General features: G+C 44.7%; 1 protein-coding gene across 1 annotated transcript in view; it reads left to right on the top strand.

Moving 5' to 3' along the window:
• Window positions 1-240: 240 nt before the first annotated feature.
• Window positions 241-19,758, top strand: part of SLC9A2 (solute carrier family 9 member A2) — a 55,301-nt gene continuing 35,783 nt past the window's right edge. Inside the window, exons 1-2 of the mRNA XM_072951233.1 lie at window positions 241-782; window positions 17,733-18,196. Of these exons, the coding sequence (XP_072807334.1) occupies window positions 485-782; window positions 17,733-18,196 (762 nt within the window). The 5' untranslated portion in view covers window positions 241-484. The remainder of the gene's footprint in view (window positions 783-17,732; window positions 18,197-19,758) is intronic.

Raw genomic sequence — 19,758 nt, 5'->3', positions numbered from 1 at the left:
GCGCGGCCGGTCCGCCCAGAGCTCGCCGGCTCCGGGGGTGGCGGGTCGCGGCGCGCGGCGCGCGGCGTGGGCCCGAGGGGAGCGCAGCCGCCGCCCCCGCGGCTCGGGGCCCCGCGTGGCCGGCGGGCTCGGCAGGTGCACCAAGCGCCCGCCCCGGGCGCGTCCTCCCGCCCCGCGGCCCGGGCGCCGCGCCCGCCCCGCCCCGCCCCCGCCCGCGGGCCGCCCGGGGCCGGGCCTGCAGCTGCGGCGGCCGGCGGCCGGGACATGGGCCGGCGGCCGGCGGCGGAGGGCGGCTGAGGGCGCCGAGGGTCCGCGCCGTGGCCTCGCGTCCCGTGCGCGCCCGCCAGGCGCTGCGCCCGCTCGCGGTGGGAGCTCGGCCGGTGCGCGGCAGACACCCGGGCCGCTCCGTGTGGGGCCCGGCGGGCGGCGCGGCCCGGGGCGATGCGCTGAGCGCGCCGAGGGCCGCGCGCGGGGGGCCGAGCCCATGGAGCCGGCGGGCGCCGGGCCGAGGAGGCGGGCGCCGTCGCCGCCGCCGCCGCTGCTGCTGCTGCTGCTGCTCCTGCAGGTGGCGGGGCCGGCGGGCGCCCTGGCCGAGACCCTGCTGGACGCGCCGCGGGCCATGGGCACCAGCTCCAGCCCGCCCAGCCCGGCCAGCGTGGTGGCGCCCGGGACGACGCCGTTCGAGGAGAGCCGCCTGCCGGTGTTCACCCTGGATTACCCCCACGTGCAGATCCCCTTCGAGATCACTCTGTGGATCCTGCTGGCCTCCCTGGCCAAGATCGGTGAGCGAGCGGGCCCGCGCAGGGGGCGGGGGCCGCCGCGAGGGGAAGCCCGGGAGGGTGCCCCGGTTGGCGAGCTGACCTCTGAGTCGTGGCCGCCTCCCGTGGACCAGGGCCGGGGCTACAGAACAACTTCATCTGGCGAGAGGGACCCCGGGAGGAGCCGTTTCGTGCTTTGGTTCTTTTTGGACATTGGCCTTGAAATGGCCCCCGAGCTTCAGACCGCACACACTGAGCGATTTACCGCTCCTTATGCCTCGGACGCCGGGAGTGACAGCCTTCTGCCAAAGTTGAGGTCTTTACTGAGGGAGGGAGCCGGTGGGCTCAAGTTTGTAGCTCTCACCTATTGGGAGAGGGGCGAGGCTAGAACAGTTTAAAGGTTAGAAGCCTGGATGCCCGGAGAGATGCGCCTAGTCAGACCCTGCCGTGCCCCTGACTCCTGAGGTGCATGGAAGGGGACCAAGGACACCTGAGTGCCCGCAGCACGACGGCAACGCCCTGCCTCCTCCCTCCTCTGGTCTGAGGCTGTCACTCTCCAGGAAGCATTTTCTTGGTGACTGAGGCCAATGAAGTAAGATGCATGTTTAAAAATAATTAACCCACTTTTCAAAACTACCTTTAACGCTCACTTGGAAAACAGCAGACTCCGAATGTATTTTCTCATTTTCATTTTGTCAGCCCGCATAAACTTTTATTATGAGCCTGGTGCTTTACATTCTTTTTTTTTTTTACTTTACATTTTAAATACTTTTTTTAAATCTTAAAATATGGCAACTACTGTTGTTGCACTGATTCCAAAAGGTTATCGAGTCAACAGAGAGAAACTTCTGCATTATTGCATAGGTTTTATACATTTGCCCTGTGAAAGGTCTCATGCTCTAAGGTGAGGCAGGTCTTCATAAAGGATAGAAAGACACGTTGCCAGCATCCTTTAAGCTATAGATTGGTGGGAGAGATGGCATCCACCCCAGTGATCCTAATACAGGAAAGTGCTTAGTGGAATAAGACATTCAGAAAAGATAATATGCAGTGTAGAGATAAGTGAATTACTTCCTTGTGCCCAGAAAGCATTTAAATCTGGTTTTCAAGGATGACTGGGATATGGTCAGTTGGAGACGAAACGGAGCAACATTCCAGAGAGGAATAAATGCATAAATTGGGAGGGAAGTGCAAAGCAGGTAAGGGGGGTGGTTTATAGAAGGTAGAAGTTGCAGGAGGTTAGCCTGAAGCGAACCTTCAGTGTCAGTTTAAATTAACTAAGTTCTGTCAGTGATGCCCAAAGGAAGCACGTGCTAGGTCGTGGCTTTGCCACGTGTAATTGCCTGACTTTGACATGGTTCCACTAGTTGAGTGTTTGAATTTTGCCTGAGAAATGGGATAAGGGGAAATGGACTTCCCCATCTGTTAAACAGATACACATGATAAACTTGTTGCCTGTAAACTTGGGGACCATAACTGTCCTGACAACAGCTCTGCCAAGTGGGAAGGGCAGATATTAATACCCACTTGATAGAGGTGGGAACTGAAGCTCGGAGAGTTTACATGATGAGTTGCCCGCGGACACACAGCGGGGAGCCACGTGCAGGCTCAGTCCACCCTTCCCCTCCCTGAGCCTCCATCACCTGTGGGCCGCCTCCGTGCTCTGTTTCCATTACTACTTCTCTGGTGCCATTTCTATTCAATTACGACTTCTTTCTTCTGTTCTTCACCCTTGATAATTTTAATCTGATTAATTACACTAATAACAGCCTCTAGTTGGCACTTAAGTTCATTATCTCTCATTTTCACAACCATCCTGGGGAGGTGTCATGACCGCACTTCATGTACGAGGACCCTGAAAACTGGGAGGTTAACTTGGTGGGAGGTGGTGAGCCTGAATGCCACCCATTTCTCCCTGACGTCTCATCTTCATGTCTACCCTGGGGCCTTGTTTGGTTGTGAGGATTCAAGGAGAACAGATATGTCTAACCTTGGCCTGTGCGGGGCGTGCAGTGAGCCCTGAGCGTTGACATCCTTGGTAGGGGCGGAGGAGGAGTTGCAGGGGCCACCCGGGTAGTTTTCTGACACTCTGGTTCCTTTCCCACTGGGCTGGGCTGCTGCCTGCATTTCTCTGCTTCTGTTTTAAGCTCAGCCTTTTCTGAGTGCTCTCATTCTGTGGGTTGTCTGTTTAACACTTGCTTTTTTCCCATCATAATCATCTTTGCCCTCATCATGTTAATTGGGCGGTGTTTCATTAAAAGGCGTCCGTGCTGGTGAGAGTTCCTAGGTGTAGGTCTCTGCCCGTCGGCAGTGCTCTCATCCAGATGTGTCTTATTCCCTGGCACTTGCTCTTTCGTCCCTCTCTCTGCCTCCCCCCAAATCTGGAACTTCTCTGGTGACTGTTTCCTATCTCCTCCTTGCATTTGGGGTGACACAGAGATGGAAGGGGACAGACGTTCATGTCTCCCGGCCAGAAGGGTCTCAGTGGAGCGGAGATGGCTGTGGTGGGATGAAGGCTACGGTTCTCAGAGAAATAAGTGCAGCTTTTTGCAATACCGAAAGCTGGTGCTTGGGGTCTTTTCTAGGTTCTTCCTGTACATAGTCCAGCCCTGAGCTCCTGCTGCAGCTCTGTTCCTAGAAGAGCTGGGAGATGCCGAGAGATCCCCAGCCCCTGCTCCTCTCCCCCCTAGTCCTAAACGTGCTGTTTGGCTTTGGGGAAGAGTGCTGGTACTGAGGGACACTTTGACAGCCCATTAAACAGTCCTGTAGTCATTCAAATTCTATTTTAACTTTTGTATTGGAAAAAACTATTATTTGAGGTGACTTACATGACTTAATTTGCTCATATTTGGGTAGGGTGATGAATTGAGCAGCACAGGGGGATGTGAGGCTTGGGGTAACAGGAGTGCTAACTCATGCAAAATGCCACAGTTTCTATTTTAGGCACCCCCCCCCCTTTTTTAAATTGAAGTACAGTTACAACGTGTCCATTTCTGGTGCACAGTACAGTGTCCCAGTCATGCATGGACATACATGTATTCCCTTTCATATTCTTTTTCATTAAAGGTTATTATAAGATACTGAATATAGTTCCCTGTGCTGTACAGTAGAAATTTGTTTTTTTTAAATCTATTTTTGTATATAGTGGCCAACATTTATAAATCTCAAACTCCCAGATTTATTCCTTCCCACCCCCTTTCCTCCAGTAACCGTAAGATTGTTTACTATGTATTTGGGGCACTTTAATGCCATGTGCCTCGTGTAGCTGAACTTTCCTGCCCAGTAGAACGTGGAGAAACATTGATAGTGATTAGTAACAGACTGCCCCCAACAGAGGCTCCTAACAGCATTTGTAGGAGGTTTAAATCATGCCAGGTGGTGAATTCAGAATAGTTTTCTAGATTGCAGCACAATATAGCCTTAGAAATACTACAGCCAGAAGGGAGAAAATGCATTTTTGGCAGAGTGTTGAATGATCCAACTTAACTTTCATTGTTTTACTCAATTATCAGCGACAATCGACTTCCTAATCATTTGGTCAAAAAGAAAGTTCTGTAGTTACAACGTTTCCTAAAATGATAACTGTGATAATGTTGTGTATGTGTGTGTGAAGTAGGTTAAATAAACAAAGAACATAGACAATCCAGGGCACCTTTGAAAAGTTTGTAAAATTTTGGCAAGAAACATCGTCTCAGTTTGTTTTTCACTCAGATCCTCACATGTGTGAATTCTTATTTTTCTTTCATTTTGAATGTTTATATTTTGAGTAACCGTTGATTTTTTTTTTAACAGTTGTAAATGCACACTTTGCCTGGTAAGTCCTGTACACAGGATGGAATTCTGCAGCCTGGAATGATAGGGAGCCAAAGAATTAAGAAGAAAAAAAATTGAGGGAATGTTCTAAGATTGTCTTCTCTGATTTCCTTGCCCATATAGTAGGTCAGAGGGATTTTTCCTAAACTGAGTGAATTTGGGCATGTGTTCTACCTCTATCCAAGGTCCCCCTGCTGTTCAACAAAGCTCCCATCTTTGTCCTCAGTGGTCCCCCAGAAGCCCCTGCACTTATCTTGTAGTCCTGTGGGGCTGGCCCGTTTGCCTCTTCCAGGTGTCCGCACTCACCTTGTCCTTTTCATTTCTTTTGCTCTTGAACTTGGGGTCAGGATACAGAACTTTCCCCTTCTCTTCATCTTTTTGAAATTAAATAACTTGTATTATTATTTTAAGGGAAAGGCAAAACAGTTTGGTCCATGAAGCTTTCTCCTCTGGGCTCGACTGTCCTGAATTTAAAATGTGAAGCCAGAGATTTTCTTTGGTTAATGTCTGCCTAATTACTGAGATCTTGATCTCTGGAAAAGCCTGTCCTTGCCTTTGATCTGTTTCTCTTTGTCATATTTGGTTTTCCGGAAGCATATTCACCAACTGGTTGGTCAGCAAACGGAGCTCATGGTCTTCACTTAGGATTTGAACCACATCTCACTTTGAACACACTTCTGAAGCCAGGTCCTCTTGATGGCATGTGTTTGTTCCTAAAAAGCTCAAAGAGGAGTTGTAATGTGTTACTGTCTCAACGCCTCCCTCTCTTCCCATTGGGCCAACCATACATTTCCTGTTTTCAGTCCGAAGGATGAGTTCAGTGACTTTCTAAAGATGCTTTCTGGTGCCTTCTAGAGTTTTATCACTGCACCCTACCACGGAAATATTTTTGTACCTTTTGAAATAATAGCAGGTCATTTTTTTTAACCAAAAATGTTACTCTTTGTATAAACTTTAAAAGTGAAAACAACATTAATTTATCATTAATGAGATGCCCCGCCCTTTTCTTTTTTTACAGAATTCTTTCATATAGCTTGAAGCCCTAGCAGGTCTGCAAAGAACCTTTTGTATAAACGTGTTTCTTCCGGGAAGGGTTGTAAAAACTCAACTATGAAACCAAGTGAATTGGATGATTTGTATATGGGTGGATTTTCACCAATGATTCAATTGCTTTAAAATTTATAGTTCCATCTGGCTTATTTGTGTTGTTCTGGATCAGTTTTGCTCTTTGTATTTTTATTTTTCTAGCAAGTTATTATTTCATTTGGGTTTTGGTTATAGGAAGAAAAGTTATCTTTTATTATTTAAAAATTTTCCACTTTATCTGTATTCATGTTCTATTTTATTATCCCTAACATTGTTATTTTTGTCTTTCTTTACTTTGATCAAAATGTGTAGAAGTTTATCATCTATTTTATTCTTTTTCAAAGAATTAGATATTGGTTGGCTTCTAACTGATGAATTTCTGCTTTTTATTTTTCAGTTACTCCTATTTTATTTGGGTGTATTTTGTTATTTTTAATAATTATCAAATTGAAAGCTTAGCTCATTAATTTCAAATGTATTTGTTTTCTAATATGTTGATTCCCACCATACAAGGGTAATTAATCCCTGAAAAAACACTTGTGGTTGAAAACATAAAAATTAACATTACTTTCAATATTTTCAGTGATAAATATTTTAATGAACTAAGCTCCAAAATTAGCATAGCTAAAATGACATTAGTCTTTTTGAAATAGACCAACTTATTTCAGTAGGTTTCTTTCATTATTATTGCTCCTAATAAGCCATTTTCCCTTCATCAGTTTCTTCAGAGTCTGGCTGTTTACTTGTTCTCATTCAATTCAAGGCTGTGGTGGTAAACTGACACTTAAGACCATGTTCCAAACAAAACATATCCATGATACTCTAAGTTTATGTAAGTTTATCTTTATTGCAAATGGTGATAATAACAATAAAGACAATGGCAAAGACTAAAGAATTCTGGGAGATGATGCAAATGAAATTACACTTTCCTAATAAATTGTGTGAAATCATTACTGCTATTAACTAGCAAACCATCTGTATTCTGAGGAGAACTTAACACAACATATTAGTGATAAAACTGAAAAGATGACTGCTGGATGTATCAGCTACCAATTTAAAGTCCATAAAATCCAATTTGGTCTTTATGAAGTCAAAGAAGTGCCCCATGAGGTGAAATAGGAATATTAAATGAAACTCTTCTTAAAGATGAATTCCTGTGATCCAGATGAGTATATCTTATAGGAATGGCAATCTATGTAGTTAAGGCTAGAAATAGATCCTCCTGGTCCTATTTTAGTTGCTTTGCATGGTTTTGATATGTAGAGTTTTCACTGTTGTTCAGTTCTCAGTATTTTAAAATTTCCTTGTTATTTTTTTATTCTCACCTGATATTTATTTAGAATTGTGTCTTTAGTTAATAGACATATAGAGATATGAGGTTATTTATATTTTATTCAGATTTTAGTCCATTTTGGCTATCTAGACCTGTTACTGATTTTTTGATATTGATCGAGATGTTCTCTGTGGCTTAATATGTGGCCATTTAAAAAACTTTATGTCAAGGCTTGCTTGATAAAGATTGTGTGTTCTGTATTTATTGCATGCAGGCACATGTGCACATATACACACACACACACATACATGCACATACAGGACTAGAACAAATTTCTAATTATAGTATTCAGATCTTTAATAGCATTATCAAATTTTTAGGCTACTTTATCTATTAGGCTCTGAGGTACATTAAAATCAGCCTCTAAGATTGTGATGTCAGTTGCTGTTTGTCATTTTGTCATTTTTTGCTTTATATATTTTGATGCTGTGTTAGTAAGTATATACTAGTTCCATATTGTTACATATTCTGAGTGAATTCTTCCTTTAATTATTAGGTTAATTTTTGACTTCTCTATTTTAAATTATTTCCTTGTGGCTCAAAGTCCTTTTTTTTCTTATATTACAGTTGCTATTCAAAATAGAACTTCTTTTTGCACATGTATTTTTGCATCAATGTTTTCCATATATATATATTCCATATTTATATATATATATATATATATATATAAATATTCTAGACATATCTTTTCCCTAACCATTACTACCAAATATACTGGATTATCTAAAGGGTAATTTTGCTTTAGCTGTATCTCATTAAACCACATATAACTGCATTTTGTATCTTTGAATTTTCAAATATCTGTAGTTTAAAGAGAGGTGTAATTACATTTACTGTGAGTAATGATATATTTGGACTTTACTTTCTGTTTACCGTGCTTTTACTTGGTATCTTTAGTTTTCTCTTCTGGCCATATTTTGGCTTAGTCAAATGTTTCCTTTTTTTTTTTTAATACATTATCATACATTCTGTTTCCATTCCTTTTGTGGCTGTTCTTCAATTTTAATATAATTACCTGATTTTATAGAAATCATGCCAGATTGCCTTGGGTCACATCCCAGGTGCATTTTCCTCATATTTTGTAATTGTATGATTTGGGGGACATAACTTAAATTCTGGGTTCAGTTGAGCTATTGGAAAAAAGGGGATAACAATAGCACCAATGTCATAGGCTGTTGTGAAAGTTAATTAATTTATGTAAGATATTAAAATTACTTTCTAGACCACAGTAAACTTATTATTTGCTATTTTGATTATTATTTTACCTTTGTCCTGAATAATACTCTAAAAAAAATACCTGCTACCTGTCCATTTTAGCATTCTAATTTTTTGCCTTATAATTTAGACCTGATTTGTATTTAATTTACTCCAAATTAGTTTTTAATTTTTATAAGCAATGTTTAAATTGATTTGTAAACATGCTTACCATTTTTCCTTCACTATTACTTCTTCTGTCTCCCTTTTTCTTCCAGATTGCTTTCTTCTTCCTGAAATATGTTATTTAGTGGATAATTCGGGGTAGGAGGCTTTGAATGATAAATTCTCTTGGTCTTTGTCTGAAAATGTCTTTATTTCGAATATCCTCTTAAATGATTGATTATGTAACAGAGTACAGGTGTTGGAATCATTATTGCTTATCAGTTGGAAGGTATTTCTTATTTTCTGTTCTCTTTTGTTGCTATGGAGAATTATGTTGTTACATATGTTGTTACGTGGCCCTTTGAAATTAATCTGACTTTTCTCTCTGCTTATAGTTAAGCTTTTGTACTTGGTTATTTCTGATATTCTGCTGTTTCCTTAATGTATCTAGATATGGGTTTGTTTTACTTTTCTTGTTTGGAACTGGTTGTAGGTCCATGTTTCTTAACTATTGTTTCCTGTTTTTCATCTCTTTTCTTTCTTTTCTGTTTCTTGGGGATTTTATCAGATCTTCTTTCCAGCCTACCACATTACTCTGTGTTTCTAATCTGTGCTTAACCTACTCATCGGATTTTTTTATCTTAATTATATTTTCATTTGTGCTGTTAGCGGTTAATTTGCATTTTGTTCGTGCTATTCTATTATTTAATGGTAGTTTTTCAATTCCTCCTGTAAGTCTTTTATGTATTTAAACTATACTCATTTCATCGGTTTTTTTTTTTTCCAGGTTGTTGTTTTTAGTTCTCGGGTTGCTAGTCCTTATGTTTATCATATTTACTGACTTTCCCTTTTGGATGTATCTCCTTATATAGATTATAGTTTTTATTGTGAACTTCACTTCAGCAGGGGAAGTCTTCTTGGCGGTGGTCTGTTTTCCTCAAGTTGTGAAAGATTCTTATCGTGTGGTTTGCGTGTTATTGCTGGGACTCAGGGTTTCGGTGATTGGTTTTTGCATTAGCCTGATTTTAGCTTAGTTCCCAGATCGTTTTTCCTAGGTGACTCAACAACTCGGTTTTCCTCAATGACTCAAGGTTAATAAATCTTATACCTGAATGTGGTGTCGACCTTGAATTTCATACTTCACAGGTGAATCTTCCTCTCTGCCCAGGCTATAAAGAGTTGACATGCTTCCTTCTGTTTTTCCCCGGCTATGAGCATCTTTTACGATTTGTTTATTTAGAACAAAGCAGCTCTTGAAACTCAGGAATTTATGGACAAGTCCTCCCCTTACTGGTATGAAATCAGATTTCTTGTCCTCACGTGGGTCTTTAAATGCCAGGTCCCAGTGCACAGGGCAGAGATTTTGCCTGGAATCCCCCTGGTTCACTGTGGCTTGAAATCCTACTGACATCCCTTGATTTCTCTCCTTATTCCTGGCCTCCTGGACATTTTCCTTTGTTTCAAATGTGTTGGATATTAATATTACACGTTTGTAGTAAAAGGAGTCTCTATACGTGCCCACATTGTTGGGTGGCCCAGTGACGTTTTACATGGCTTTCTGTATGATATTTAACGTCTCTGGTTAAGTTCTGCTTGTAGAATATCATAGTGGATTCTCTTTAATTTACTGTGAAAATAATATGTACTTTCCTGGCTTTTCTCTCTGCATCGTGTGATTATTCTGCCTTTGTTTTATCCGCTCTTTTATCTACTTGGATAGAAGAGAAATAGCCAGCAGTTGAAGAAGTGTGGGACCCACATGGTGGAGAAGTCCCCTGATCAGAAGTGGGAGGACCCTGCTCAGTTCCAGTTCTGCTCTTAAATTTATTTTATGACCCTGGCAAGTCATCACCTCCTTGGTTGCTGTATTTAAATAGCAGAAGTGGGCATCTGTACCCTCTGTTTAATATTTCTACAGGGACACTAGGAGGTACTCTGCAGGGAAGGAAAACATTGCTGGCAAAGATTTTACTTTTAAAAAGCAAAAGAAACTCAAGCCCAGAGAAGCATGTGTGCATCTATTCAAGTGTTGTGTAGACACGGGTGTCTTGTCATCCTAGATGGGACGTGCACAATTATAACCTGCTCTCTCGCAATTACATCTTTTAAATGGAATGAATCATAATTGAGGTACTTCCTGCAGCAATCCTGCACGCTGTTCATCACTGCCCTGGGGCTTTCTAGTCTTGATTTTTATCGTTCATCCCTGTTTGAAGATGCATGTATTCCCGTCCCTCTTCATTAGTTCCAGAGGAGGACATGGGGTTTCCTCTGAAAGCCCTTCCTCCCTGTGGTTGCGACAGCATCGTATTTTAAAGGTGAATTTTGTGTTCTTCCATAGTGTTGGCATACGGAGGCTCATGGGTTAAAGGAAAGAAGAATCAAATTTGCAATTATATTCAGCAGGTGTGGAAATGAAACAGACTGCACAGGCCCACCCAGCATGGAGGGCGTCCTGGAGCAGCTTACAGATCTTGTTAACTGTGGACTGTCCCCCGTGGTGGCGCAGGGCTGGGTACCACTCCGTCGCAGTATTTCCGTGACTCTGCCACTGCTGCCGCCCCCTGGTCCAGAGCTTGGTCCCTGTGGTCCCTGGGCGGGGAGCCTGGGTAGCACAGTGTGCCCGCGCAGAGTCTTCTGCTGTGGCGTGGAGGGTGGAGATGGGTGAGCCCAGCTAATCCGCCTCTTGTGGCTTCTCTGATAAAATAACAGCCGGCAAGGAGGGAGCCTGACCCCGCGCCAGGTATTCGGGCCGAGTGCTTTGTGCCGTTATCTTATTTAATCCCCACAGTGACTCTGGGAGGTAGGCACCATCATTACCCCCAGTATTAAAAAAATAGATGAGGAAACAGGTTGAGAGAGCCTACGCGACTCACCAAGGTATCGCAGCTATTAAGTGGGAGAGGTGGGTCCAGGCCGGTGTCCTTTGTCACTGTGCCCTGCCTCTCCTGGAGGAGGATGTAAAGTGCTGGACATCGTCTGTGGTCTCCAGGGCACCAGATGTCCCTTCTCACTCGCCCTTCACCTGGACCCAGAGGCCAGAGCTTGAGTTTCACGTGTGAACCCTGTTGCCTCATTTTGTGCATCTCAGGTTTTCCCTGTAAAATCAGACAGTAATGAGAATGCCATCCCGCCTGCCCCACAGGCGCATTGTGTGGACCCGACTGAAATAATCTGTGGATGCAAGCTGATACTGCAAAGTTAAGGTCAGTGTGACCTCATGGCGACTCTATACGGGGAGAAGGAGAGAAAACGCCATGAAAAGGCAAGGCTGCCTATCTCCGGAGTAGCGTCAGACCTAGAACGTGCGTCCAGAATTTCTGAATCTTGGTCTAGCCTTTTCCACCTTCCCGAACTTAGGCAACATGGAATTCTAATGCTTTTGAAATATATATTTAACATGTTAAGGAGTCGTAAGTTCGAGGTAACCCAACTTGGGCTACTGTGTAAATTTTCATTGGCCAAAGTTCTATTTCAACAGATTTCCAGGAGAAAAGATGCTAAATGGGCTTCGTTGCTGCACATGCGTACACACTGAATTGCACACACACACACACACACACACACAGCACAGACACCTGTGCACACGTCAGTGACATTTCAGAATGTGAGCTCTAGGACGGAAGGGACTTGTGTGTTTGACTCACTGCCTAGAACAGTGCCTGGCATGTAGTAGGTGCTCAGTGAATAACACCGTGGACATAAGTAACTAATATTTGGAAGCACTCTTGGTTTCATCTCCCTTTAATCACGTGGTGGTTAACCGTCCATCCTGGTTTGTCCACGATTATCTGCGGTTCACACTTGTTGTCCTGGCACACATCTTAGTGCAGCGTGCCCACTCCCCCTCAAATACACGAAGTCTGGATGGTAACGTGCTTGATCGCTCCACTTACAACGCACCTGCTCTTACTGCCCATGCTTTGAGGGGTGCCTTAGGCTCTGTTGCCAAAAATCTGGGCTCGGCCACTTACTGGCTGTGGATTTGGGGGTGAGTTAATATACCTCTATAATTTCAGTTATTTCATCTGTGAAATGGGATAATGATAGTAGCTTCCTGATTAGGTGGTTGTGGGGATAGGGTTAATCCTCTTAGAAAGCTTGCTCCTTTACGGACCTTGGAAGTGTGGTTAGCCCGTGGGTGGAAACAGATGTGCTGCTTCTGTCTCCAAAGTATGACATCGTTACCCCACGAAAGCGTCTTCTGCACAGTGGCTCTGTAGCAGGTTGTTAGATTGTCTGCAAGATCCAGCCTCCTGCTGTTGGTCTTAAGCATAAATTTCTCTTTGAATTATGCATATTTCCACTTCTAGTGTTGTACAAATTGAAAAGCCATCATTCTGCTTTTGGAAGCTAATTTGCAAGGGAAAAGAAGGACAGTGCACCCTGTTTGTTCTGCCCCAGGTTCCTGGCTTGACACTGAAGGGTAGGGAGCCGGGCATGGGAGGTGAGGGCAGAAGGAAAGGCCCCGTGTCAGGGGCTGGTGGTCACGGGCAACCTTCTCTGCAGGAGCAGCCTCTCTTCCCAACCCTCCTGACACCGCCTGGGCTGCTGGGTGTCCTCAGTGTCATCAGGGTCCCCAGACACATCCGGTCACACAAAGGCAGGAGAAAGCGGTTCTCCGCAGATGATTTCCAAGACCCTTTGTACTTTCTGTCCAAACAGGGTTCCTTTAGGAACCTGGATGGGAAAGAGTTTTAAAACAAAGTGCTACCAAAAGTCATTATTGTTATTTTATAACCGTCCACCAACCTTCTCTATCACCAGGATTGTAAGGCAGAATCGCACGCTGGCTGAGTGCGCATTTTCCCTAACAGAACACTGGGATGGTGAGAGGGCTCATGAGACCCCCCCAGCCTTTCCTATCTGATGGAAGTTTCCATTCTTCAGGGTTGGTAAGGATACACTGGGTCAGCCGGTCTCCTTGGGAGAGCAGCATTACCCTCCGTGCCTTCTCTTGTGAACCATCTGGAAGGCTGGGAAGCGGCCCCTTCTAGCCTGAGCTCACGTTTTTAAGGAAATTCGAAAATATGCGTGCAGTAGCTCCTGCCCCAGTCTCTCTGGGCCCAGGGGCTTCCTTTCTGCAGTGCTTTTATCCCTGCTGAATGTGTGATCATTAACTTACCAGCCTCTGCATGCTCGCTGTCCCTCCCTTCTCATGCCGAGGCTCCAGGGGCGGACACCTTGTGTCCTTTTTGTCTGTCTACCTCCGTGGCTGTTAGGATGCACAGACCTTACAATGTCTACATTCTCAATACTCTTTATATTTTCAGTTGTTTCACATATGTCAGCAATTTTGATTCTCACGGGAGTCTTTGTTGTTTTGGTTTTTGTTTAATTTTTTTTAATGAAGTATAGTTGATTTACAATGTTTCAGGTATACAGCAAAGTGACTCAGTTATACATACATACATACATACATATATATATATTCTTTTTCAGATTTTTTTCCATTATAGGTTATTACAAGATTTTGAATATAGTTCCCTGAGCTATACAGTAGGTCCTTGTTGTATTTTGTTTTGTTTTATCCTTAGCTCGGCTCAAGAGTGCTAATGGTTTTGCCAAAGAGCTGGTTGATAAGATAGCTAATTTATGTAGTAAATGACTGCGCTCCCTCTGTAGTGATTTTTTTGCTTGCTTTTTTTTCGCTTTCATTTGATCTTGATGTTTTGAATTTTGTGTTTGAGGTCCCTGGAATCAGGAGAATTATTACTGTGCTTACATCTCTGGACAAATGTGTGTAGTTGGCAGGATGCCAGTCTCCATTTCTCCACTAAATGTGCTAGTAGGTTTGGCTATAATTTTGATGAAGCGTAATGAATAGGATGAAGGTGGGGCCATAAGAATCAACGCGGGAATCCTTGAGATGCGTACATCCTGATGTTCGTGGAAGTTCTCCTGGTCTTTGCAACGAGAGGTGCAGGGGACAGTTCATGGATGTACAAAGACCACTGAGCTGGTGATCAGGAGCCAGAGAGGAGGCAAAGTGAATGAAAATGTTCTGATTCTAGGAAGTTTGGAAGATAGTATAATTCACCAAATTAGGGCAGTTTCTTAGTGTAGCCCCAGGTACCAGCGTGCACATCGATCTTTACCATGTAAACCACAGCTGAGTGTGAGCAACGGCTTGATTGAAAGATGAAATCAGTAGCAATGACGGGCAATTATGGGTTCCTTTCCCAAAATTTGATTGATTTATTTTAGACAAGTGGTCAGTTTGTTTAGAAGACAGGCTTTTCAAGGAATCAAAACCAAAGAGAAAATAAAACCCCAACACAAGGTGCCTGGCTGGGTGGGTGAGCTCCCTGGGTAACAACAGCAGTGGGCAAACAGCAAAACCAAAACAGGCTTCGATCATTTACTAACGCGTGGGTTGAAAGACAGATCCCGGAATTTAACTTCTAACCTGGGGCAGGAAAATAAAAATTGCTTTCAACTGTTGGCCTGCATGGAGAGTTTTGAATCTAGGTTACAGGAGACTAGTCTTGTCACCATCCCCCAGCACAGGACTCCCTCCCTCCAGCAGACTCTGCAAAGGTCTCTTCTGAAACAGTCACCAGAACTTAACTACTGCCTGGATTCTGTCATTCCCCCTAAATAACGCCTACACACTGGAAAGTGTTTGACCCTCAGAACGATCTCTTCAAACCTGATCCTTTCTTTGTCAATACCCTTCTGTTACAAAAATGGAAAATGAAGATAAAGGAAAAAAGAAAAAGAAAAAGAAAAAGGTGAGGGTCTAGAGCCACAAGGAGATGAGACTCAGTAAAATTAAAGATGCTCTGGGACATTGTGCTGAACACCAGAGGTTGACACATTGTAATTGACTGTATTTCAAAAAAAAAAAATGCTCAGCACCTTATGAGGGCTGTAGAATCTGCTTTGTACCCCCAGGATCTAAACGGACCGATTCAGAACCAGTTCTGTGGCAACTCTATGCTGCACTTCACATGAAACACGAGCCGAAGTCTTTTCTAATTAAGGATACTCTGTGTGCCCAGGGCTGCACTCAGCATTCTGACAGCACGGGTCTCAGTTCCCACCTGGCTGGATCAGAAATCCTCCTGGATCACTTTACTCGGCGTGGGGAGGCACGCATTTCACACCTGGACACAATATATACAGAAATACTTTGAAAACTGTCCAGTGTCATTCTTACTTCGTGGGGCAGAGCCGCGGCCGTGGCGGGGTCGTGCGGTGCGGCTGAGCCCGGGGTGTTTCCCGGGCTGTCTGGATGGTGGGGTTTGTGTATTGCCCCCTGGGTTGCACTGGGCTCACAGGACATTTTGCAACATTCGTATGACACAGACCTCACGCTGTTCTTCTGTTGGCTGCCAGAGAAGCTGCGGGTGCTGACAGCGAGGACTGGACATCCCTGCGTCCATCCCCTGGCCCCTCCCACCTGCAGCTTCGAAAAGAAGAATGTGACCAGTGAACAGAGTAATCTAAGATGATCTACTTAGCAGGAAGTAGCCAAGGCAGTAAAGACATAATTGCTTTGGGTTTTTTTTTTATCTGAAAGCCAGTGAGTGATGAAAAACTTAATATACAATTCAAAACCATGAATAACTCTAAATAAAAAATAAGAAATATGATGACAGAAAAATACAGTGTGTTTATCTGTTTACTATTTCTTCATTATTTTCCCCCAAACTTCAAGCATAGTTTATCTCTTATGTGGGAAAGGAAGAGATGGACTTGCTTTTCACAAGGTCATTATGAGAAACAGTTACGACACGCATACTTTACCTAGATGCTAATTAGTCTCTTGCATGTCAACCTCTCTGAAAATTCCTGGACGAATAGTGAGTTACTGTGTGTCACAGAAGTAGCCATCCAGCGACTGGGGTCTGGGCTTGTCCCTTCCTTGGCATAGATTTTGAAGAGATATTGGAAGGCTCTAAAAATTCTGTGAGGCCTATGAGGGGCTGACCACATCCCAGTTTCCTTCATCCCTGGGGTCCTGGTCAGAATTGGTCACGTGGTCTGTCCATCTGATGCATTTAAGCAGGCAGTGTTTCTTCCTTCCTCCCATCTACCTGGTTTCCCATCCTCCATTCTTAGCGATAAGCGTCTCCTGGCAACACCGTGAGAGGTGGCACCCCCACTTGGGGTACCAGAGGCTGGGAAAAAGGCAGAAGAGGAAGTAGGAGGACCCCCTCCACCCCGCACAAACCAGGCCCTGTCCGTTTTCCAGTCTGTCTGCAGAGAGCCTGTGCCTTGACCCTGGGCATTCCTTTACAGTTCTTTCCTCTGGCTTTTTCACGTCGAAGAGAGGGAGAAACAACACTAGGGGGCCTCTGTGATGTTGCAGGCCAGGGGTTTGTTCCTGTTCCAGCTCCTGAAGGGAAGGTGCACCTGTCCCCATTTCACAGATGAGCACACCCGGCTGGGGCCTGGCAGGAGCCCCTCCAGGGCCACGTGCGGAGAGTCGGGGCTCTGGATCCTCAGCCAAGGGCAGTGGTCGGGTGGCAGCCGTGCTGGCCCAGGCACACATGAAGTAGGAGGAGGCATTTTCTTCCATTTCTTCACTTCCTAGGAGGCTATTTCTGCCTTCTCTATGTGTTTCATGCCACATGCTGCCTCCTCCAGGCTGTCCTCAGCAATTTTCCTCCTTCTCTGTTCCCTTAGTGCTGGACTGGGGATTTATCGCCTGGTGCCTTGTACTGGAGTAAATCATAAACACATCTGTTCTTTTGTCTTGATTGGAAGCTGTCTGAGATTGGAGATCATGGCGTGTTTACAGCCCTCACTTTTTGGTAGTTGTTCGATACACCTTTCATGTTCATTTGATTGACTCTGAAGGGGCAGACATCTGAAAAATTAAACATGGTCAGCATTCCAGATGAAAGAATTGGAAATGAAAAATATTAAAAAAGTCACAAACTCTTCTGAGTCCTGAAGATGACAGCCGTCATCCAAAAACTGGCCTGTGGTCTGGCCACCTTGACAAGACTCTGCATCTTTTTGAGCCTCAGTTTCCACTTAAATAAAAAAAGGAGGTGAAAATGACTGCCTTTGCCTACTCCTTCAGCTTTTTATCGGGAGGAAATGAGATGTCACATCTGAAAACGGGAATCACGATATTGCTTTAAATGTAAAATTGCATGGTCTTATTTTAAAAAATTTAATTGGAATTTGGACAAAAGCTGTATTGTACAGATACCGTGTTCTTACAGCATTCTACTTGCAGTTTAGGGTTAAATTTGCACCTGAGTGTCCCTTGTGGGTAGTTTTTCGGGGATCATCTGACTTTGACATCATAATCTCTAAAGCTGGGAGGTTCTGAAATGGACCTGATTGGTTCTGTTAGAGTGTTTGTCTTCTCCCCATGATGCCTGCATGACCCAAATTCCGTGCCTTTATTTTTCCCCTAACAGGCTTCCACCTCTACCACAAGCTGCCCACCATAGTGCCGGAGAGCTGCCTTCTCATCATGGTTGGGCTCCTCCTGGGCGGAATCATCTTTGGCGTCGATGAGAAGTCACCCCCGGCCATGAAGACAGATGTTTTCTTCCTGTACCTCCTGCCCCCGATCGTGCTGGACGCGGGCTACTTCATGCCCACCCGGCCGTTCTTCGAGAACATTGGCACCATCTTCTGGTACGCGGTGGTGGGGACGCTGTGGAATTCCATCGGCATCGGGGTGTCTCTGTTCGGGATCTGCCAGATTGAAGCCTTCGGCCTGAGCGACATCACTCTGCTCCAGAACCTGCTGTTCGGGAGCCTGATCTCGGCGGTGGACCCGGTGGCCGTGCTCGCCGTGTTCGAGAACATCCATGTCAACGAGCAGCTCTACATCCTGGTCTTCGGGGAGTCCCTGCTGAATGACGCCGTGACGGTGGTGAGTGAGGCCTCTCGGCCACCACCCAGCCAGCAGAGTGGCCTTTGTGCTGGGAAGGACCCCTCACTGGGTCCAGCGCTGTGTTGTTGCCGTCATAAAACTCTCAGGGAATTTCTAATTTGTTATTTATTCGTGATTCCACAACGGGCCCTCGTCTTCGTTCTGCACCAGGTGGTGCCAGCTGCGTGGCTGGTCCTGCTTGCACGACTCTGCAGCTGCCATCAGTGACCATGACCCGTGTGTCCCTGGGGCAGAGTCTGCAGTGATGGTCCCTGATCAGAACTCAGAGCACCCACGGTCCCAGCATCCTTTGTGAGAAGTGATGCTCTCAGGATGCAACATGTACTGTAGGAGTGCGGTAATGATGCCCGCTGAATGCCCTTCTCCCCATCTGGGGCTGGTGCATTATTTATTTCCTGATGTTAAGCAAATTTTCCATCACCCGCCTCCCTTCTTGTTCCTACTCAAGCAGCATACTTTGGGTCCTCACCATTTTCCCCATAATTAGGTATTTATTCAAGAAGTGCAAGTTATTTTTAATTCTCACATATTGACACATAACTAGAGAGTCAGGGGCTGTTATGAGCTTAACATTAGCAGGGTTTACCTGGATCCTGAGCTCAGGCAAGAAGCTGCTCCCTTCCCCATAGGGGTACATGGAGCTCCTCCACCAGTTAAGGACATTCTGGTGACCGCAACTTAAGTAATTTACATCACCTGACCCCCATTAGTTCCTATCATTAAAATACTATTCCTGATTCGTTTAAAAGTTAACATAGATGCACAAGGTCCTTGGTTCAATCCCCAGTACCTCCATTTAAAAAAATTAATAAATAAATCTAATTACCTCCCCACACCCCTAAAAAAAAGAAAAAAAAAGTTAACACAGAAACCAACATTATTTTCTCTTAGCCCCTGTTCAGGCCCCTGAACTGAATAAAATATCATATTTGAGGATGTCCATGGGGATATTATTACATAAAAAATAATTTACGGATGAGGAAATCCCAGTTTTTAGAATAGCTAAGAGCTGCTTTAAGACAGTGAGGTTACTTCACTCAGATAACAGAATCCACTTCATTTACCCCACTGCGCGTGAACAGCGGTTAGGCGTTAACTCAGCAATATTAAAGTTTAACCAGGAAGCCAGCATCTAACAATAAAAATGTTTTACAACTCTTTCTAATTTTTGAAGGCATCAGGTTTTCCACTGTGACTAATGTTTGATATATACATTGTTTCCTTTGTTGAGGGAGACTGTGGAAATCTTGGGTCAGTTAGGATATAGGAAACTTTACAAAGCAATCGTGCCACCCGCTGCACCCCTCCTTGGGTGGGGTGGCGACGTCAGGTGAGTTTCAGAATGACCTGCCCTGTCTTCACGCTGCTGCTTCCCCGTCTCTTCCAAGATTTCTCTTTCAGTCGCCTCACTGGAGCATCCTGGGAGGGTGTCAAGGATCAGGTCTCAGAGAATGATCTGGCTGAACCACCCTGAACCTTAGCAGAAGCACGTCCTGAGCTTCTTGTCATGAGGCACGGAGCCACCAAATGTGGTTTCCTGG

This window comes from Vicugna pacos, chromosome 28 (assembly GCF_048564905.1).
Source record: "Vicugna pacos chromosome 28, VicPac4, whole genome shotgun sequence".
In the NCBI taxonomy this organism is placed as follows: Eukaryota; Metazoa; Chordata; class Mammalia; order Artiodactyla; family Camelidae; genus Vicugna; species Vicugna pacos.
The sequence above is the reverse complement of the archived record's forward strand: the minus strand, read 5'-3'. Positions and strand labels throughout refer to the sequence as shown.